We start from the raw sequence: 24,675 nt of genomic DNA, 5'->3' as shown, positions 1-24,675 counted from the left end.
CACACACCCCACCCCTACTCACCCCCACACAATCACCGTCCAAAGCCAATAGTGTTGGTTTTATGATACTACTCTGATCCCAGGTATGTAACCAGCTTTGGCATTCCATGGGGGGGGAGCCCATTCACTGATAATTTGGTCCTGTTTAGATGAGTAAGAGCTTCCAATAACGGCTGATTTAACAAGAATTTCGTTGTTTTTTTGCATCGGAATTTTTTCATATTGGGCAGTTTGTGCACCCTTTATGTTTTAATGGCATATTTATGTTTTAACTATAATAAAGGTAAATAATGAAGAAGGAGGAGGAATACAAGCCTTTGGTTAACTTTAATTAAACAAACACAGAGAAACATATGCTCCTTTTTAAAATTATGATAAATTACACACTTGTTTGACATAGTCAATCAATGAAACAAACAAATCCTAAAAACAATGTTGCTATTTTAATTATGTACACATGACAAACAATAAATCAGCTGCTATACCATTCGTGGGTGCTCACAAACAAAATGACACGTGCATCACTAAACTAAATTGTAAATTGGTGAAAGGAAAGAGTGTATTATAATAAAGAACATACTTTCACTATCAAACTGTCAAGCAATTTCATACCCGTATTTAATACAAGCATTGAGGATAATTATGTGATGATCCAGTTATTTGAAAAAGAAAACATCACATGTCTGTCCTACCATTTCTAAAGATGGTATTTGATTACTTTATGAACAAAGCAAATCACATTATAATGACTCCAAAATATAAACACGCTATCTACTGCGTTGTTTACTTATGCATATTACATTTTTACTTTAATATCTGATTAAAAAACACTGTCTTGTCTCCCAAGTAAAGAGCAGCATCTTGTCTTGTGTTTTATTTGCATCATACTGGATTTATTTGGAAGGCAGAAGTATTAATATGAATGTCAATTTCTAAATGCCATTCCATGAATCAAGATAATCATAGCTATACATGTATATGACGTTCACACACATGCATATTGTGACAAAATCAGTGGCTTATATTGCAAAACATCCGGTTAAATCTTTTAATATCTTTTGTCCAAAGAGCTCTTTCCATAGATAAAGTTATTACTCTTCAGTAAGCCAATGCAATAACATAAATCTAAAGCATGTTGTTTAGGTTTTTCACCCATTCTACTATGTAAAGACTAAATATTAATATATTAGTTCTGGTACCAAATCAATTCTTGATATTTCCTATGAATCTTATAATTATGTCGTGCTTCTCATATTCTTTTATTATCACTTCTATTTGAAGTATGTAATAAAGTAAATAATCTATGTTGATAATCTACAGATGACACCTTTTGAGCTTTGACCTTAAATCAAAATTGGCTATTCGTGGCTATTTCAATATACAGTAATAATTAGATTGATATTAACACAGAGCTCCATGGATAAAAATTAAATACCAGATCGATGGAACAGGCCAGTATTTTTAAGGCGGCTGTCAAGTCTCAGAAATGCATTTGTAATAAATGCTGTATATTAGTTTTATTGGATTCTTTGACTCTTTGTCTTTCAAAATATGTATGCTTTTGTTTGCTGTGTGTGAATGATTAATTTACGGAACTTTTACTTAATGCATTTTTAACTTAATGCACTCTCACATCCATTTAAATATAAAATCTTGGGTTTTTGTAGTTTATATAATGTTTATAATATTGCAGTAAAACTCAGGTAAATGACTATTTTGATCAAACACTGAAATTTGTTTTCTCTTGTAGCAATACCGATGTGCTTATTACCGGGGGATGTATTCAACAATGCGATACAATTTTATCCAACCAGGACAACGAAAGCAATTTGTAAATTACATTATCATTATCACTCTGCACAATAACCAATCTTGCTATTGCTGAAATCCCAACATCCCTATCATACTTTTACAATATCAAATTTGTTTATGTACATGTATTTGTCCTGTCTGTCACTTTCTCAATTGCTACATGTCATTTATTGGTTCTAGTTCAGTAGGTTTTATATTTCATACCAAAAGGCTCCACCTTTAGCATATCTGTATCTTTTTATCTATATTTATCTTAAGAATCACAAGATGTAAAGAGCAGAAAGCGTGCTATCTGAAATCCTTACACCTGTGTCTTCAGGTCACTCATGTACCATGAAAAGTAGTTATTTAAACTGGAATACAAACAAACATCAGAGTGAACCAATTTGAAACAGTTGGTCTCGGACCACCGCACCAGTGTGTCGCGTGTGGTTTAGAGTCCATCCAGTTGCCTGTGAAGGTTCTCATCAGCAGTGGCAAAATACAATTATGTACATATTAATTTCTAAAAAAAACCTAAATTCTTCACCTTAGCTTGTGTAACACTTCTGGATCGTAGATCGTAGTATTAATGCACGTGTTATTTGAATTTTCAGATTTCTCAACATTGCTCAATCAAATGTTAACCTTATCATTCATTCATTTTATCCATTCATTTATGTATTTATTTATTTATTTATTTATTTATTTATTTATTTATTTATTTATTTATTTATTTATTTATTTATTTATTATTTATTTATTTATTTATTTATTTATTAGTCACTTGTAAAGTAAACTTGTTATTTATTTATTTATTTATTTATTTATCTCCCAGGCAAATTAAATATACGCTATATCAATTTCCTGAATCTTTTCAGATGAAGTTACCTAATGTCGTTCTGTTTCATTTCAAAACAAATTGCTTTTCATCATCGCTGTCATTATCACTTTAGTTTACTCTGGTTCCTAATCCGAAAATGACACACAGAATTAAATTTTCCGCCCAAGTTACCGGTCAAATCCCAAAACAGTCACCCAATTTGTCTCCTAATCATTGCTTTCTATGTGACAAGAAATTATCACAAATGCCCCAATTGGGCTATAAATATTTTGCAATATAACTTGGAATTAAACATCCTGTTATTGGAAGCAATCCTAGCCAGCTGAGATTTGAATTGTGTTTAATTTACACACAATATAAATCCCAGTTGATTATAAAGCTTTTACAAATGGCTATTGGATTATTTCATGCAATATCGTAAAGAAATTCTGAGTTTTTCCAAAAAAGCCAAAAGAATAGAATAACTAGCAGTGAGTAGTTTTGTGCATACTATGTAACCCCATGCACACACCTCTCTGATCTCTCTCTCTCCCCCCCCCCCTCTCACCCCACACCCACACATACCCCACCCCTACTCACCCCCATACACAATCACCGTCCAAAGCCAATAGTGTTGGTTTTATGATACTACTCTGAACCCAGGTATATAACCAGCCTTGGCATTCCATGGGGGAAGGAAACCCATTCACTGAGAATTTGGTCTTGTTTAGAGGAGTAGGAGCTTCCAAAAAGAATTCATTTTTATTTCATCGGAAAGCATTTTTCATAGTGAGCAGTTTGTGCATCCTTCCCCGCTACTTACCATCCGTCACTATCTGAACTAATAACTTTGTACAATTATTGTGTCCATGCAACTATTCATAGATTGTCTCAGCGTGTGGTTTTGTTATTATTTTTGTGTCACTTGTCATTAATCTCTTTAAATTAAATTACAGATCAACTGAATATTGATATTACATTGCTATTTCAATACCATGGTTGTTTGATTCTTATATGTATGGTCAACCTTCCACAATCAATTAATGCAATCACTCAACCATCCAAAATGGAAATAGTTTGTCACATTTATGCTCTTCACATTTCTTTTGCAGTGCACCTGCGTCTCTGCGAAATCAGAAAGTAAAGGTTTTGTTTGTTGTTTTAATTTTTTCCGTTTTACTTATTTTCCATTGTGAAATCTATTCCAGATCCTTATTAATTAATCCTTAATAATAATGTAATTAATAATTTTCTCGAACAAAGTACTATTTTGCACACTATTTTAACTTGAACAGTCATGTTGAGTATAAATTTACAGCCCTCTTCTTGTAACGTTCATTCATCAGCTGCTGAACAACAAAAACAACAATGTACCATTGTACAAAATATCAACAAAAGCCTCATCATATTCACATTTGGCAGAAGTGTAAGCATACATGTACAAGTTTGTAATGTCAAACATCTTAGCCAAACATCTTCTATCAATATGATAACATCGTTTTTCTGGCATGTATACCCTGTAGGCTAAATATATATTTGAGTCAATATAATCAACTGATGAGGCAGGGTCCATTGATTTTCTTGGCGTGGCGTGGCATTTCTTTACTACCATTACACGTTCTTATGAAAAGAATGCACGGTTTTCACTTGTATAAACATGTAATGACAATAATGGTGAATGTTCCTTGCATATCAGGAAGTATTTATTCATGATATTAAAGGTCATGATGAGAAACACGTTCAAGACAAAAATGATTTTGTGTGATTTTAAACATTTATTAAAGTTCACAGTTCCAATGATGTAGACATTACATACTCCATGGTGCTGACATATTTGTACATGTTTTTTTTAATTTGCGGCTTTAAAATACGGTAAACTGAGCAAAGCGTGAACATTTTATCTATTGCAAAATTTAAAAAGTAATTCTGCTATTCTTCTGAATACATTTTGGATAAATTATTACAATAAGTATAAAGCTTTCAATTTTATTTCCTGTTTTACTTCTTTCTTGCTTGCTTGTTTGATATCATCCTTTCTTTCCTCCTTTCACTCTCCCATTCTTTTTGTTCTTTCCTTCTTTTCTTTCTATTTGTTTTCCTTTTTTCTGACTTTTCCTTATCAGGTGCACCTTTTGCTTTATGTTTTCTTTTTAAGTGATATTACATATTAACTGTTGCAGAGGGTATACAGATGCAACAAGTTAACTAGCATTGTGGTCCAAACAAACTGTTGTTTTATGTCAGCTACATTGTCTGCAATTGGATGAGTTCTAGACCAAGAAAGTATGAAATCATATCTTGCTTTAATCACAGATATTGGAACGCAATGTTTGCTAATATCATCATGCTCATATTTATGTTGTAATATTATTATCATGTAACAGATATCATCTATCTTTAATACAGATGTTAAACTCATAATTAAATCTGATGCTGTACATCAAATGGCAAGAACATGGATGAGATTGAAAAATGAGAGGAGCACTGCAGTTACCCAGATTTGTACATAGAGCATTTCATTTGGAGAAACCATAATTATAAATTAAGTATTCACGGGACATAAAGACATGCCGTTTGTAACCAAAAATTACCATCAATTGTTAGGACTTGTGCAAAAACTATGCCCAAACGATTCAAATTGTTAAGAGAAAATAACAGCATTTTTGACTGAAAATGGAGTGAACATCCACACAACAGGCAAGCAACTTTTTAAAAGTCTACATCTTGAAACCCCTCCCACAAAATATCTCACGCATTTCTGCATTCATGTTTTCCGGCCTTTTATTTCTTCTTTCTTCAAAATAATGAGATATTTTTTTGTCTTTCTATAATGACAGAGAATAATCAATATGTCACTTAGCAGTGTCTTCATCAGTTGATCTAAAGGCAACTCAACCATAATAAGTTGCTCTAAGATTTCATCCAATCTTCTGTACATTATTACTACTAGGAGTTACCATGGTTAACCAGTAATTTGTCTCTTGCTACAAATAGATACCATCTATAAAGTGTACCAAAAGCTATTGCTAATAAAAGGATTCGAATTTATCTAGGTTTAATCTGCAAAAACAGAATAATGCTGCATTTTTTAATAAAACGAATCATGGCGTGTGTTCTTGATTCTGAATACCGGAAAATGTTTTCCAGTAAGCTGCTGCTCTCAAAACATTAATCCAAGAACATGTATCAATAAGATTCTATGCAACTCTGCCATTCGTATTAATATATTGATAACTCTTCCTAGTTCTTCTTACACAATTTAAAGGGGCATTTCGTGATCCACAGCCTCATCCCCCAACTTTTCTCAAAAAAAGTTGAGATTTTTATATCACTGGAAACCTCTGGCTACATAATGTTTATGTATTAAATATTTCTTGCAGATTAATTCGTTTAGCAAAGATATCGTGAAATTTGAATTTCGTTCTGGTGCACCAGAACGAAATTACAACGCATTGTCTATGGAGCAGTGTAATTAATACACATAATCATGCATAACTCGCGAACGCAAAATCGGAAGCAACTGAAATTTTGGGAATAGGTTTGTTTCGTGGATATCTAATGAAAAATGACATAAATAGAGGATGCTAGGATCACGAAATACTCCTTTAAGGCAGCTGTGTAAAGTGGTAGCGATAAAGCAACACTTGATGGTTAAATTACACTTGAGTACAAGGCAAAGCAATGAACATGTTAAATAAATTTAAAGCCACAATATTTTGTATACCGGTATACAAAAGTGCTTCCTTGACTATTAATAGATCAACAAATTGAGCATAAATAGTTCCCATTGGATTGATTAAAGATTCAAACTTTTGATCCAATCACAAGAAAGTCATTCTTATTAATTTGCAGATAGTTACCCCATTATTCCCTTTGATGATAAAAAAGTTTTTCATAAAATATGTCACACAATACCTTCTGGATGTGTCCATTACCCTATCATAGCGCTATTTGATATCTATGTTGAACATAGATTGAGAATTTGACTATACCTTGCTCACAAAGGAACTGTTACCGTATGTCATTTAGTCTCTCTTGACATACACACACAGGTTTCTGAATATTTATTGCTTGTTTTAAGGAGGTACTGGATGTGTAATATGTTCGTAAACATTGTAAAAATGTAAACAATGACAAGTACAGTGGAAGTGTGGGTTTTTAAATGAGAGAACAAGAAATGTTCTAAAGCGGAGAACACGTTTGACAATGTCTTTGTCAAACGACCAAATCTGCAATGCTATGCACACAAACATTATGTAGATTACGTTTCTGATGATATATATCTAAACTTTTGGAGTAAGTGAAGAGATGAGGTTGCCCCTTGGCACAAAGATTAATGATTTTGTTTTAAATTGATTTCTATGTGTATATATTATTTTTCATTTGTCTTTTCTGCCTTACTTTCTTTTTTATTTAATTTTTTCTACTTTCTCCTCTCATTTTCTCCTCTCCTCTAATAATTTACACACCTCTATATCTTTCATGCTCTTCGCTCACATCTCCATGTCTATTTTCTCTCCTTGTCTATTTGTTTTGTCATTTGCTCAGCCATTCTCTCTCGATTTCTTTCTCTTAAAAAATCAACATCCGTTGTTTTAGTTTAAGGCTTCGTACAAGTACAATCAATTGTATTTTTGTTTTATAAATAGCACCTTTATAATTGTAGTAGCATCTAAAAATCAATCATTTAGCTGATGCTGACATGCAGAAATTATCAGAGTATTTACCCACTGATTTCTCAACACTGTTTGAAATAATATAGCATTGGTCGGTAATATTTTATTAATCTAAAATTGAATCTTCTGTGTTAGTCCCTACTGTAAGCAGATAGCAATTGTTTTGATTTTATCAGCATTCTCAACAAATTATTTCTCCTCATATATGATTATGTTTATCCCAGGGGAAATGGATGAATTTGGGGAACACATTTTTCCCCTAAAGAAGAGGGGGCACAATTGAATAACTAAATACAAGAATGACCCAAGTCCGTTTTTTGAGCCATTGTTGCATTCAGGTATTCAATTGTTTCTGGTAAAAGAGACCTGGCACACACATTTTTAGGAAATGTGATCAATATGTGGAGACACAATTTTTTTTTGCAATCATGAAGGGAATGGGGACATGAAATATTTAACAAAGGACCTAGATTACAATTCCTGTTACAGAAAACCAAGATTGCATTTAGTCTGCCTCATAACCTTCTATCTTGCAATTTCCATTTTGTTACTTGTTTCTATTAAATTATGTTACTTAATATGCTACCGTGTGCTGTAGGGTCACTTCTAAATTAACATATTTTAGCTGATTTCTGTTCCAATACTGTATTTGCTTAATTTAATTCAATGCCACACTTGTGTGTACATGGAGTAAATGTACACCTTTACAAGATACAAGATAGTGGAACATTTCTCAAGCGACTGAAAATATAAGTCACACAAATTTTACAGAGAAATGATTAATTTTTGATACAAATACCAGGTCAAACCTCCGATATAAAACATGAGAATGTGCCAACACTGGGATGAACAATCAAGAGAAATATTGTATTTGATTTGGACAAAACAGGATCAACATGAATCAGGCAGGTTGCTAGGTGGGGACGAGGGGGGGTAGAACAAAATTGTTCATGCAAAGGTGGACAAAACTCTGTACAAAAATAGACTATGTGTAGCTATTTTGAACAGTTTAATATGAAAGAGTGACCTTCCTTCTGCAGTGTTAATTTTTTGTCTATCTAACTTGCACTTTATTTATTTGCCTGAAAATATTTTCTCAAGAATTCAGATTTAATTCTGTATACCCCCCACACCCCCTGTTTAGGGCAGACAAGTACAAAAATACATCTTCCATTTTCAAAACGTTATAATCATGGTTATGTGTCTGATCAAAAAGTTCAACTTGGTACATTATTATAACATACTTGACCAATCCGTGAGAGCCTCATCAGGACGTGTTTGGTCACAATTCCATTCAATAATTCAAGGCACCCATTCACATGATACCCTGTGTACGTCACCTTACTGATCCAATTGATATTATATGAAATATGAGATTAAAGATGAGTTGATAACAAGTCTCTTTTTGTGATGCATTTTAATCTTGATATTAAAGAGATTTATTTCAAATGGTGGGTCATTTTACACATTATTGCTAGTTGTAGGTCACTGCCCAGTATAATATTTCATGGTCAATGGAAATCTTACATAATTTTATAGTGTTATACAGGCTAATTTTACCTCATCAAAAAAAGGACCAAAGTATGTAAGCCTAAAATACAAAAGAGGAAAACATAATTACGAGATGGAGAAGATGGGACAAAAAGCAAACATGCTAATGATGTTATTTTTGTGCAATATAAAGTTTTAACTGATTACAATAATAATAATTGACAGCTTACCATCCTATATACCAGCCTGCTTCTCCTTCCCTCATAGCCGCCTGATCATCCGACATATTAAACGCTTCTTCTAATGATGTAAAATCAGTGTTATAGGGGAAAAATTGACACTCATCTTCAATCTTATCAAACGAACCTGGGTACTTCCTATATAGGTCTCGAAAAAAATGAAAACTGAATTTCTCCATAGCAGTCCAATTTGCTGTAGCTCCGGATATGATAGCTGGTCGACCTGAATAAGCGTGTTTATTGAGGAATTCCTCTTTGTCAATGAGATAATAAGTTGGTACTTTAGTTAGGTTTTTACACATAGCGCATGGAGCTAGTGGTCGTGCCATTTCCATGATGAAGAAGTTATTCTCTATGATGCATGGAGTTTCTCGTACATCGTTCATAAAGTCCTCCCAATCATACTCAGCTCGATGACATACGTATAGAACACCTAAAAGAACTGGAATAAGTGCAAAGGTGAAAGTTACTAGTCTTCTTCTCCAAATTGGACGTACTTTCCGTGTATCTGATGAATTAGTAATGTCATTCCGCGACGATAAATCTGTGCCTTTATTATCACTCGCTTGCCTACCACTACTACCACTTTGGAAGCCGGCACATGAGTTGAGAAACACTTGACGAACAACGCCAGATTTCAACCCACTTCGACAAGATTGTCTCTTCAACCGTATGAGTTCTCGTACCAACTGCTCCTTTACTTTAGCTGCCTTAGTCATTGTTTTGAAGTATTTCAATTTCTGTACCACTGCACTACGTTATATTAGTCGGTCTGTTTTGTTTTGATCGAAACACCACTTTACTTCCTGGTTTGGACGTGGTTTTGTGCGATGCAGCCGACGATAAGTGTTTCTAGATCAAATTGCCTACTCATATTTCCCTTAAACTGCTCAGTTTCTTTTTGTAGTATATAAAATCAAATATCAAAGGCAAACTACTAATTGTTTTCCAATATGTTATGAAATAGGTCCTCACATAGTAATGCTAGCAATCTGTATTTTGTAAGGAGTGGATATACAGGATATTTATTATAAAAATGTTACAATAAACCAATGACAGAGCCCTCTAGCGTCATCAGTAACCAACGTAAACAAGCCCATGAACGAACAACATTGATTACGCAATATCGCCAGCATGCCCAAGATTATTATTAACAGAATCAGCATCCACTCAGCAATGCCCGGGAACAGCACGTATAGAGCTGAAATTTCGGAAACGATTTCTATCAATTTCAATCCGGAATAAATGTGGTATACTTTTCATAAAGTAATTATTAGTAGCCCCTAATAACATAACCATGGTAGGTATTATACCTACCATGATATAACTGCCAGGAATGTTTTCTACCAATATTGAGCCCAAATAATGAGGTACTAAATGAAAGCAAACACTTTGACCTTTAAACCGTAGAGCTCTGTGCGTATTTATAATCGTAATACAAAAGGGTGTTTTTTGTTCTTTCACAGTGAATAGTCAGAATGAATGAAATGACGTCATACAATTATATTCAGTGTGGTGCAATCGTGCTGGCAAACTTAAATGGCATAAAACAGTCTATTAATTGTGCGCTGGCTCTGTGCTATGGTTACTTCGTTCATAAAAAAATAATAAAATTTACCAAAAAAAATGTCAAGGCATGGGTTCTATACTCATACCTGTCCATAACCATACACGCAATCCGGCGTATTGTTTTTGTTCTGTTCATTGACAGTGCCAGAATTACATTCGTGCAATTATTCATCATGATACGTCTAATCTGATTTTTTCCGAACCTTTTTTTCCCTTCCTTCTCTTCTTTTGAATGTTTTCAATCGTACTCCCTTTTTCATTGGCGAATTCTTTCCTTTTTTCTTACTTCGTCTTTTCTTTCCCTTTCGTACTTCGTTTCTGTCTTTTTCGTTCTTATTTATTTTTCTTTATTTTTCAATCTTCATTTCTCTCCATATTTCTTCTAATTCTTTCTTGTTCTTTACCTTTTCTCTCTTCCTTTCTTTCGTTTACTTATTCTTTTCACAATTGGACAATTCATAAACTTATCTCTTTTTTGCACAATAAATCACTATATTAACGATATTATCTCCTTTTGGCATAGTAAATCACTATATATAATTATAGAATAACTTCCACATACTTACCGTTGGTTGCTGATGACCATGAGCGTACCAGTTAGTTAGTGTCGCAGTCACACCAAAGTATAAATAGACTAATTGAAACTTACGTTCAAGTGCACTGGCTCAGTGTAGTGGTTACATCGCTTTGTTGCTTTTTACTAGTATTGGGTCTAGTGTGAAAACTGACTAAGGGTTCGAATCCCTACAGGACCACACACGCTATCCGGTGTATTGTTTTGGCTCACCTTTTCATATTTTCACTCTGCAAGATTAAAATAGTCATCTCCCAGGCCCGGTACCCAGCTTCAATAACTTTTTCTTCTTCTTTTTTTTTCGTTTTGGGATTTTCATTCACAAAACTGCAATTTTGTCACTTTTTGCATACACAATTTTTCAGGTTAAGGTTTTTCATACTCAGTTTGTCTCGTTTCTTTGATTTCATGTGAGAAAAAGATAATTGCTTCAATCTAAAAATATTTAACCAGAACCTTTATTCTATATGAAAGAGGCAGTGGGGCTAAGGAGTAACTTGTTTCCTTCCCCAGTCCCAAGAAAGAAAGAAAGAAAGAAAGAAAGAAAGAAAGAAAGAAAGAAAGAAAGAAAGAAAGAAAGAAAGAAAGAAAGAAAAAGAGACAAGAAGAAAGAAAAGAAAGAAAGAAAGAAAAAAATGAATAAATGAATAAATAAATAAATAAATAAATAAATAAATAATCAATCAATCAATCAACCATCTACTGCTGATAGCACACTACTTCATCAACCATCTACTGCTGATAGCACACTACTTCATCAACCATCTACTGCTGATAGCACGCTACTTCATCAACCATCTACTGCTGATAGCACACTACTTCATCAACCATCTACTGCTGATAGCACACTACTTCTTCATCAACCATCTACTGCTGATAGCACACTACTTCATCAACCATCTACTGCTGATAGCACACTACTTCATCAACCATCTACACACTACTTCATCAACCATCTACTGCTGATAGCACGCTACTTCATCAACCATCTACTGCTGATAGCACACTACTTCATCAACCATCTACTGCTGATAGCACACTACTTCATCAACCATCTACTGCTGATAGCACGCTACTTCATCAACCATCTACTGCTGATAGCACACTACTTCATCAACTACTGCTGATATCACGCTACTTACTGCTGATAGCATAATGCTCCTTCAAATCAGTGGCGGATCCAGAGTAGTCACGGGCCCAATTTGAGAGAAAATAATAAAATTTACCAAATGGCCCCGAAGAAATCGCATCGCGCTTGCGTGACGCAGTGGGTGTTTGAAGGGGATATGTCCCCCTCAGAAGTGAGACAATTTTGCAACATGAACCCAGCAAAAGTTATTGTAAACTATTTTTGCACACATTTTTTCGCCAAATATTTTATCAACACTTAAATAACATTATGTTAAAATATTTGCACCCAGCAAACACAGAAATGTTTCAAAACGTTTTAATAACATTTAAATGTCGGGTTATTATAAAGGTCATGAAAACGTTTTTAAAACGTTATTGCAAATATTTTGGGCAAACATTTTTGCAAAATATTTTTTCCAACCCCAAAATAACATTATGTTTAGAATGTTTTGTATCAAGTTTTCAAAAATGTTTTTGGAATGTTATTAAAACGTTTTATACCCTTTATATAACCCGACATTTAAACGTTTTCTGTAAAACATTTTGTGTTTGCTGGGGTAAGATTATAAACAAATGTTTTTTAATGTTATGAAAACGTTTTATACCATTAATGTACCCTTTATATAAACCGACATTTAAACGCTTTCTGACAACCTTTTATAAACCTTTTGCGAATGGTGTCGAAAACGTTTTGTGTTTGCTGGGAAGACCTGATTGAAGCCATTTGGCTGACCATTTTAGCACTATTATTGTGTAAAATTTTAAAACTAAAAGGCGAAAATTTGCGAAATGAGAGCCCAATTGAAAGCCCAGTAAAAATTATTGCTTTAAACATAAAGTGCCGGGTGTGCAAAGCAGAAGCAAAAAAGGGCACTTCTTTAATGCATACGCAGGGGGTTGTCTGAGGGGGATGTTCTCTCCTGAGAATGTATAACATTTTGCAAATTAAAGGCCCAATTAAAGCCATTTGGTGGGCAATTTGGACACTATTATTGTATAAAATTTTAGTTGACGTACACACTATTTTAGTATGCCTAATCATTAAGGTTAGCAACTTTTTTAAACTGTTGCGATTTGGTAGTTCACAGCATCTTGCGAATGGTAGTGAGCTTTGGCAAAAATTGCATTGATCATTTCGTAGCGAGTGTGTAGAAGAATTCAAATATCACATTAAACCCTTGTTGGTCCTGTGGTTCTTGATTTATGTTGTAAATAGTTAGGTGAAAAAGTTCAATTTGGTGACCACTCTCTGGCTAGTAATGTTTGACGATTGATTCGACTTCTATGGACCATTTAGAAACAAAATAGCCACCATGTCCCTCGCGAAAACCCCGGCATTTTTCGCTAGAGGCCAAAATCCAAAATGGCCGCCGCCACCATTTTGAAAATTTAAGTTTTGAACCAGAGCACCTATAATCATGCACAAAGACACTTTTTCGGATATGTCGAGTACAAGGATTCCGATTCTGACATTAGTTTGACATTACGGCATCATTTTCACCCAGAAATCCAAGTTGGTGGCCGGCACCATCTTGAAAAATTTAGTTTTGAACAAGAGGACCTAAAATCGTGTACAAAGACACTTTTTCCGGTAAGTCGACCCCAAGAAATCCGAATCTGACATTAATTTGACGTTATAACATAATTTTTGCCCAGAAATGCTGGCTATTCTTGCCATCTTGTTCATAACATGAGTCCACGACAGGTCTTTGTTTAATTACAGTAAGACCAAGCCAAGCATGTCAACACTATCTGCCTCTTCCAGAGTTGTTCCAAAGAAAGGGGAGACAATAGAGACCAGTATGATCTCTGCGGTTGGAAATAGTGGTGGTATTGCACTTCGCGTTACCAAACAGAACATTCTATTTGTTTGCCCACGTCTCTGTCGCCTTGAGGTCTACGTTGCAGGACCTATTCTATCTTCTTTGGACATAGTTGATGACATCAGGGTTATTTTTGCATATAGGATGAGTCCTGAAGTAATGCCGTGATGAAGATAATACGCAAAAGAGGACCAAGGATGAAGCCTTGTTAGCCACTAGCATTTATAGGTTTTCAGTTGATGAAATGCCATAAATTGAGACTCTCGAGTGGTTTGTAAGGTAGTTATCCAGCCATTTCAGCAGCTTACCAATAAAACCTAGAACATATAGCTTTGCCAAGAGGTTGGGATACTATACCCTGTCAAAAGCCTTACTGATGTCCAGGCAGGTAACTGTATATACTTCTACACTTTCTTCTCTGTTATTGATGGAGTTTGATAGCTGATGGGAGACATATGTTATCAGAGGTAGCCAACCCTGAAGATTTCACATCACCAAATAATGGTCCCGATGCAGTGTTTTTACATTTCGGTAAAAGTTGAACATTAAATCAATATCAAATATCAAAAAATTTATTCAGATTTTGTGAAAAATTTGTACCATGTTTTAAATGTAGGCTTGAATCAAGCATCTGCCAAGATTTAAAAAGACGCTGCGTTTCTATTCAGATTTTTAATGTATTTCTCAAGACGCCGGTTTCTAGGTAAAATCACAAGTGACGCTATTCTGAAAATGGGATGAGCAAATCTTAGCGGTCCAGTAGTTCGAAAATTCAATAGTCACCAATATATTTCTTTTTGTTTGTTTACTTGCTTGTTTGTTTGTCTTTCAGGAAAATATTACTTCGAAGTGGAGCTGCAACTACGTGAGACAGATGCCATTTTCGCGATACGACCATTATGTGAAAAGTGTATCGAGTTCAACCAGGAACTGCACATGGTGGATAGAGAACAGTGTTGGGCTGTAATGGAGGGCTATGGTATAAGAGGTCAACTGCTAGATAATGTTAGAGCTCTTATAAAGACAGCAAATGCATGGTGAGAACCAGACGTGACCAGTCAAAGTGGTTCCCAGTAACATCAGGGGTACGTCAAGGCTGTGTGCTGTCGCCAGTGCTCTTCTTGATTTATATGGACAAGATCGCCAAGGAAGCAAATCCAACTAGTGGAGAAATAAATGAGCTTCTCTTTGCAGATGACCATAGCCTCATCCACAAGGACTTTGCAGGACTTCACGATCATACCAACAAACTAAATGCAGCATGATGTGAGAAATATGGCATGAAAGTCAACATATCCAAAACAGAGACTATGGTAGTTAGCCGATTACCCAAGGATAATGACATCACCATTAACAACAGCAAGCTAAAACAGACAAAGGAGTTAAGTACTTGGGAAGTATCTTTTCTGAGGATGGAAGTATCACTAGAGAAATAGAGACACGATGTCAAAAGGCCATTATCATTTACCAACTAGGCCTGCTTCTTACACATCGCTTGAGTCGCTTCGTAAGGTAGGTAGAACCATTTGAATAGAGGCCATTTTGTACACAAAGTATAGGGAAATTTATTTGTATTGTGCACCTTGAAGCCAAAGTATTAGAGACATTGCGATTTCCAAATGTAGACATCAGACGTACGTTGATCTATTCAAAACCACTCTCCTGTAGGTGCAGTTTTTCTTGACACAGATGTGTACTCTGTCCTGGCTCTGTTATATTCAAGTCGGGTCTCCATTTGCTATCTTTCTTCGTAAGTCTCATTTCACCATTCTGGGTAGTTAACATAAGAGTGCACAGATCTTTGTGATATAAACGCATGCATTGCCTAACAGATGACATTGGTCTCAATATCACAAGCTGCCTTGGTTGTGAGCAAAGTGTTCCACGGTGCTGCGGCTATAAGCACTTTTAAAAAACATTTCAATGTGTCTATTTGTGAAGCCATACTCTTCTGGGTGGTGGTTGTGCAGAGAGAGGTTGAGCTTGCAATGTTGTTTGGACAAGGTAGTGGTCGGATGTACCAATGTTGTGATGTATGATAACTGGGGTCAACAGGTTGGGGGCATCTGTATGATAAGATCTAGGCAGCTGTCAAGCTAATGGGTGGCTTCTGCAACGATCTGGGTAAGATCATGTGTACAGCAGAAGTCATGTGCCACCCTGCCCTCTTCGTCAGTTGACAGTCATCAGTGACAGTTGAAATCGCCAGGTTTTCGTGATTAGGCAGTCCAACAAATATTTTATAACAATAACATTTTGACATTTATCAAAGGTTGTATTGCTTTTCCAAATAAACTGTTTTAAAAACATTTTTATGACTTTTACATGTATATAACCAGACATGTAAATATTCTTAAAATGTTTTAACCAAAACTCATTACATGTTAACTTTAAATGAATTGTGTTCACTGGCTATATACTGCTGATAGCATATGACGTCGTAAACTATCTACACAGATACCACACCACTTCATCAACTATCTACTGCTGGTAGCAAGCCGATAATGTTCTCAAGGCAAATTAATTTTGAAAATAAAACAACATACAACATTTTTTTTCTGTTGTGAAATTTTATTACAAAAGCAGTCCATTTTTAATAAATTTCATTTCATATATTGTGTACACTCTAACAGAAATGTACAATTCACATTGTTTTATTCATAAGGCTGACATTGACAACCTAAATATTACATGGTACTTCATAGGGTTGACATCCTACAAGCCAGCATGCTCTTTTGATTAACCATGTAGCTAGGTCACAATCACTAGTAGGTAACTCTAATTTAACTTTGATTGAATAATATTCAACCCAGTTTATAACAAATACAACTTGTATATAATTGCAGATTCATACACTAGTGGTAATAAAATGAAAATAATTTCAAATTAGCCTTCAACACGACTTGCTAATTTCGCTTACCGAAATAAACAAGTAGTGCTGAAATAAACAAGTAGTGTTGATGTCCAATTTTATTATTCTCAAATACAACATGCTTTATAAGCATACTATCAATCTGTGCAGATCAAAAATTAATTTCATTTTATGTTGAGAATAATACTTTTTGGGTTACCATTATTTTATGTTTTAATAGTTTAATATAAATGCCTAAATACCCTGTCTGGGTTTATTTTGTCAGAAATTTGTATTTAAAAAAAATCAATTGATACCATGGCCATTAGTCAATATCAATTTGAAATCAAAACCCACTTTCATAATCAATAAGTGATAAGTTTGAGAATGCACTCTTCATTGTGGGAAAAAAACATGTCTTCTACAAATTAAAGGGGCATTTCGTGATCCACAGCCTCATCCCCCACTTTTCTCAAAAAAGTTGAGATTTTTATATCACTGGAAACCTCTGGCTACATAATGTTTATGTACAAAATATTTCTTGCAGATTAATTCGTTTAGCAAAGATATCGTAAAATTTGAATTTCGTTCTGGTGCACCAGAACGAAATTACAACGCATTGTCTATGGAGCAGTGTAATACACATAATCATGCATAACTCGCAAACGCAAAATCGGAATCAACTGAAATTTTGGGAATAGGCTTTTTCGTGGATATGTACTGAAAAATGTCATAAAAAGAGGATGCTAGGATCACGAAATACTCCTTTAAATAAATAATTAATTCCATAAAGCAATCATATATTTAGGGTAACCTATCCATGGCCAGTTACATTTTTCTCCCTCAAACATAAAACACAGCTGCATAATGTAATAACTTTTATTAATGTTTACTTTAAAGTTACAAATTGATCAAAATTAACATGTTTTTTACCACATCTATCACAGACAAGTTTTGAGTTGCCTAATAATGTTGTGAAACCTCAACCAAATAAATTGCCTAGTGAACAAACTAAACATTCACTAGCATTGTGCTCCTCTAAATCTTAACTTTAACTCCTTCTTTATTAGGGTTACCACTCTCCTAGCTAGAGTTATACCTCTACTAACTAAAGTTTTCTCTAACATATCTACAATAACCTAAGTTGGCAGAGCTAAACCAGATGTATACATGTTAATATGGAATTTTATTGCATATTATGGTAGGTAAACTTGATTTAAGATATAAGTTATTACACACATATATTGAACCAAGTTTAGAAGATATTTAATTAGGATAACTTATCAAAACATTTATTTTCAATAAAACTCCACAAACCTGCAACACAAAATGAACTAGACAGTTTATGTTTATTCTAGTTCATGGCATGCATAGTTAACTAGGTTTTGCTAGGAGATGGGCGCTTAGTTATGAACAATTTACATGCCTAGCTAACGTGTTATGGCAGTTAATTGGGATTAAACACCAACTTGGTCATTTAATCCAAGTTTAAAGCTTTTTAACTAGGTTTAATAACTAGTCACTGGTTTAAACAAGAGCACGGTTTGTCTTTCACAAGCACTTGGGGAAGGATAGGCAATGGCATTAAACTTGAATACAAAAACCAATGTCAAAGTTCAAGATTTCAATGACAGTCGCCAATTTAATGACACTAGCCCTCTGGTATTGATACAACCAGCAAGTGTGATAACAGACATAAATGTTCACAAGTTTTCACAAAATTTGCTTCTCTATACAAAAGTTATTTCTTATAGAACATCTTGCACATTATATTTGTGATTTTATACAATTTTGTAACAGTTCCCGCTGAATTTTTAAAAACTATTTAACAAACGTATCTCATATTACCATATAATTGCTTTCTTGTGTTGGCCAGATCTGCTGCTTTAGCAGTTTCAAGATGAACTGTTAAGGTTAATATGGCCTGAATATGAAAGACTTTTTCTTCAAAAATATATTCAGCCACACAATGTCTACATTGTCATCAGAGACATGCTGCTATTCTTATAAGGTTTTCTGGTGCACTAATTGTAAAAGTTCATCCCAAATGTTAAAGGCTGTATGTTTATTTGTTTTTATGTAAAGTGGTTACAATTTAATACAGCTATATCAAATTGACTGTAGTCTGAGCTCTGTTCACAAAATAGACTCTGCATAACAACAAATGTGCATTCTACAAAGCATAATATTACAAGCTTGTGCAAGAGTCTAGACCTAATTTTGGCCTGTGTATAAAAAGTGTTTCACTTCGACCATATGAGTTTATATGCACATCATGTGTATATCACATGCACATCATGTGTATTATCACATGCACATCATGTGAAATCTATACTGTGCTCATGCATATAATTTATTGTACATGTGTATACTATTATGTACACCACATGGATACCAAATGCACAACACATGTACATCACATGGATACCACATGTACATCACATGGATATCACATGTACATCACATGGGTATCACATGTACATCACATGGGTATGAACACCACATCCATTACAAACCAGGGTTCAAATTCAAGAACACTTATGGTTGTATCGAAAGGTTCACAGTACTATAAGTTCAATCTTAAGTCCTCAAACACAAAATATCTTGCATACTTCACTGTTCCAAGTTTTGTTACCTAGTAATGATTGTGCACAAATTTTCCAAAAATTGAGCAAATTTTAAGCACTACCATTCCTAATGTGAGCACTATTGACTGCAAAAGACTGCTCTTTGTGTTTGAGGCATTAGAATTCAAGTATAAAATACTACAAATGGAAAGTAGAAATTGGTTCACAAATATGGGGTTATGTTATACAAGTCATGGGGTCATGTTATACACATGTTTTCAAAGGTCAATACAAAATATAACTTACTTCTGTTAGTAAACATGTACAGATCATCTACTTATGGAATGACACCTCATTTAAATGACACCCTATTTAAATGAAGAAAATCTGGTCAGATGGTCACAAAAGTTGGGACATTTGAATACTATAAAAGGTAACCTGTAACTACAATATATGTAGTTCAGTTAATTTTCCAACACATCATTGTGTTTAATAGCTCAGATTACTTCATGATCCAAACAGATGTTGACCAGTTTGCTAACCACCCTATATTGATTTCACAAAATAAATGTTTTGCTTATTTCTCATCATTCAATTATAACAGTACAAGTAGAAATCAGTGTTTTAGCATTAGATTCCTATTGGATTTCATTCCCTTGTTCAGCTGCACCTGTTTACTCCACCCATACCCTTCCCAATAGGTACATATATTACTACTAATCTAAACAGCACAACATAAGTGTACCAGAAGTCTGTTTATTTGTTTGTTGTGTGACGGCAGCAGGCGGGATAAAGGCAATACAGTGACCAACACACAACACAGCTTACATGAGTATCAATGATTGCTAATTGTGCTTTTGTTTTATTATACATTGTTATATTGATACACATTGATAAACATACTGGCACTTTTTAACAGTAGAATGGTGTATGTCACGCTTACTGTGCTATTATTATACCTCCTTTTGTTCTTGATCCTTATTTTGTGACTGTTGTTGAGTACTAAATTTCATGAAATCTATGTGCCATTATGCTCAGGATAAAATAGTATCATATCAGCAAACATAAGTCACATACACCATACTGCTATCAAAGTTTTTTATTACTCCAAAGTTCATCCCAAGTTTTGAATTGACTTATAAAATTTTCAGCTATTACACAAATACAAAAGGGGAGGATTTTTCTTTGTGATGAACTTCAGAATAATTTTTATCATAATAATATTATAAGACAACAAAATAGGCAATATAGTAATACAATCTTGAATGTCACAAAGATATTCCAATGTCTGGTTGGACTCCCTCGTGCATCAAGCTCAGTACAATTAGGCTGTTCCAGGTACATTACGCCTATATGTGGACAACATACGCTCATACATTCAGAAGACAACTTATTGAAATGAACCCTTGCATCATCCTACATGTCTCCTACAGGACACCCTTGCATCATCCTACATGTCTCCTATAGGACACTCTTGCATCATCCTACAGATCTCCTATAGGACACCCTTGCTTCATCCTACAGATCTCCTATAGGACACCCTTGCATCATCTTATAGGTCTCCTACAGGACACCCTTTCATCATCCTACAGGTCTCCTATAGGACACCCTTGCATCATCCTACAGATCTTCTATAGGACACCCTTGCATCATCTTATAGGTCTCCTACAGGACACCCTTTCATCATCCTACAGGTCTCCTATAGGACACCCTTGCTTCATCCTACAGGTCTCCTACAGAACACCCATGCATCATCCTACAGGTCTCCTATAGGAGATGCTCATGTAGTGCAGGTCCCCACAGCAGCAATCATACATTTATATAAAGAATAATTCTCATGCAGAAAAAAAAGTGCTCTGAAATTTGAAAGTGCAAAATGTGTTTCATAAAACAATAAATTATTAGGCAAATACATTCCGAATATAATATCTCTGAACACATGCTCGTTCAATTTCTGTTTTCATGCAATAAAAACAATGTAATCTTTTCTTATATCCAATCTACATGTAAATATTTTAAACAAATGGTGCGGTATGAAAAATAAAATAAAACACACTTTTCTTTCTTTCACAAAATATTGGAATCACAATTTGTCCATCCTGACCTGCAGGTTGTTATCACATATTGGGCTATTCCAGTTGAAATCCATACACCCCCTATGCAACACATGACCTTTATCTTGCACACAGGGAATGTGAATTTCATATGGGGTATAACGGAATGGGTGGCTCCATTTGAAATCTACACCCCCTATGTGGAAGATCAAGGCCATGTCTTTCATATGGGGTGTATGGATTTCTACTGAAATATACCATTGGCATCTGCCCTGTCCAGTGGTGGTGCCAGGGGCAGGGATATAGGGGGAATGTCCCCCAATCTTGGACTTTCACCCCATAAGAAATTGGTGAAATTTCAACTTTTGGGGCAATAAAAAAACAAGTTCATTTTCCCCACCCTTAAAATTTATTTTCCCCCTCCCCAAAGAAAAACTGGCACTCAAGTCCAAAGCCAGGGGGTCTAATTTCTGTATTTTAAAGTTTAGCTTGCAGTACCTTCAGACAGCCCGTCATCAACCAAATCAATTCAAACCATGTAAAATCAGCCATTTTTCGGCTAAAATTGGCTAATTTTTGTAAAGTTTTGAAAAAACATAAAATGACAATTTTTTAATGATTTTGTGTTTTGGGAGGATGTTTCTATTGTTTTTCAATTTTGCTAAAATCAGCTGTATTTTGGCCAAAATACATTTTCTCAAAATATGTTGCAAAAATTCATCAAATTTTTCCAGATTTGTCAAGCTTTCATGGATATTTTAGGGTTAAATCCTGACCAACCAACCCTATTAGAAAAGTCCATCCACCCATAAATGAAGGTGGGTTGTTGTTTTTTAATCGCCTAAGCATGAGTTTTAAAACTGGATTACCAATTCATTTTCTTCTTTACAAACAACATTTCATCCATTTTAACACAGGATAATACAATAAAAATAAACCATTTTGCATTTTATGCTTGGAGCTAAGAATTTTAAAGTGAACTCACAATCTTCATATTGCCATTTTTACCTGTATACAATAACTACCACAATATATCACCTTACATGGACAGTAAGTGTAACTGCATACTAATAATGTTAAGGTTACTTCCATCTGTCACAGATTATTGTAAAGAATTAACCATTTTGACAAAGGCAAGTGTTTTTCTGTAACAATCACAATACATAGCTTTTTCCCCCAAATAGGTGATCATATTCACCTGCTACACATCTGATACAAGGATGGCATCAGTTATAACTTTTTGCCATCAGTTGATTTCTGCATATCGGGTATATAATATGGGAAATAATTGACATCAAACAATGTACACACCAGCACAGTACAACTAGAACCTCAACCAATGCATGCTACTGCAAAGTCACAGTCACAATCCTTTAGTACCTCAACCAATGCATGCTAATGCAAAGTCATTGTAACAATCCTTTGGTACTTTCCACAGAAAGGTGAAGTATCCTACATGTATGTGACTTTACTTAATGTGAATTTAATTGGGTATCTGCATGGTAATTCATGACCCGATGCAATCAGTAAAACAACATACTTCATCATGAAATGAAAAAGAATTTTGAGTGTGAATATTGATCGGTCACCATTGTTACTAACCAAATGAAAATTTAGGGGTTTTTTTAAACATTTTGAAATAGAATAACCAGCCACATTTGGTATATTTGAAACTGACCCACCAAAATTCTTTTTCAAATTCTGTCTACACTTCATGTCGGATGTGCCCCAAGCATGTCAATTAACAAACTGTTTTCAAATATTCGCTAATTTTTTCTGTAATAATTCACCAGATATCCTCAATCCAGTTGCATTTTAATCTACCCCATGCATTTCACTATTCTACTACATCACAAAACAGTCACTATCATCACATCAACATCAAACCACATAGAATATCACATCAAAATGGTACAACAAAATAACAGACATATAAATTGCTCTTAAATAAAATCACATCATTAGAATTCATTAATACATCAAAAATAAAACGTGCAAAGTAATTATCAAATATACAAGGTACAATTTGTGGATATTAATAAATCTATCCAAGATGACATCAAAAATAGTGAAAACAAAATGGTTCATACCAGATATGCAGAAATCTAATAGATTAGGATTCACAAAGGAGCATCAAGTTCAGTCCTGGAATTTTATAGATTTTATTACAGATTCAGGTGACCTATATCAAATGGGAGAATATTCAAATGGGCTAGGACCACTTATTTTATTTTCCCACTTTTATGACATTTCAGAGAATTAAGCTTAACAACAATACCCAAAGTATTTGCTTATATCTCATCGGTCAAGCATTTTTATATATTTTTTACATTTCATTTTAAAACCCAAATTGTGTGATTTTGAATGCATTTTCCAATTTTATTTCAAAATGCAGCCAAATTGGCAAATTGGGTGCTTTTCTAAACCTACAGGTTTTTTCCTCATAAATATTAAGGCATGTCGGGTTACGTAAGCCACTAATTACCTTTTTTGTCCTATAGGCTTAGCTAGGTTTAATGTGAGGACTGAAGTTAGCCTGTCTTTGTGAATACTAACCATAACATGTGACTTTGACAAATAAATCAAAATGTTTACAATTTCATTGCCAACCAAAAATATTTACATTTCAACATTTCAAAATCTTTTTGTCAACTTGGTGAAAAAAATATTTATTTATTTGTAATGAAAAAATTGCCAATTGAGTCCTCATGACTGAGGTATCAGTAATAAAATCCATATAATTTCAAATTTTTATTAATTTTTCCCAGTTTAAGAACCAACATCAACATTATTCCCATATCATAATCCTTCATTGCACAAAATTGATAAATTGTACTCTTACATTGTGTTATACAAATGGTGTTAGACAGGTTAGCAAAATAAAAAATAGTAGGTAACAAAAATATCAATATAATAATCATTTACATAGATACATGGTGAGTTGGTATCACAATAGGTTAGCAGTGAAAATAATTTACCTGGTGAATGCTGAATGCAGTAAGTGACAATGAAATATATGTGCACTTGCCACTAAAAGATATTCTGTCATTCTTGAATCATATTCATCAGGTTCAGTTGTCATAATA

The 24,675-nt window shown here is 34.2% G+C and overlaps 1 protein-coding gene across 1 annotated transcript in view; it reads right to left on the bottom strand.

Moving 5' to 3' along the window:
* LOC140163889 (bifunctional arginine demethylase and lysyl-hydroxylase JMJD6-like) overlaps positions 1-9,834 on the bottom strand; it is a 35,082-nt gene extending 25,248 nt beyond the window's left edge. Inside the window, exon 1 of the mRNA XM_072187202.1 lies at positions 9,012-9,834. Within this exon, the coding sequence (XP_072043303.1) occupies positions 9,012-9,739 (728 nt within the window). The 5' untranslated portion in view covers positions 9,740-9,834. The remainder of the gene's footprint in view (positions 1-9,011) is intronic.
* Between the last annotated feature and the right edge of the window lie 14,841 nt (positions 9,835-24,675).

Source organism: Amphiura filiformis, chromosome 11 (genome assembly GCF_039555335.1).
Source record: "Amphiura filiformis chromosome 11, Afil_fr2py, whole genome shotgun sequence".
Lineage (NCBI taxonomy): Eukaryota > Metazoa > Echinodermata > Ophiuroidea > Amphilepidida > Amphiuridae > Amphiura > Amphiura filiformis.
This window is presented reverse-complemented; position numbering and strand designations above follow the sequence as displayed.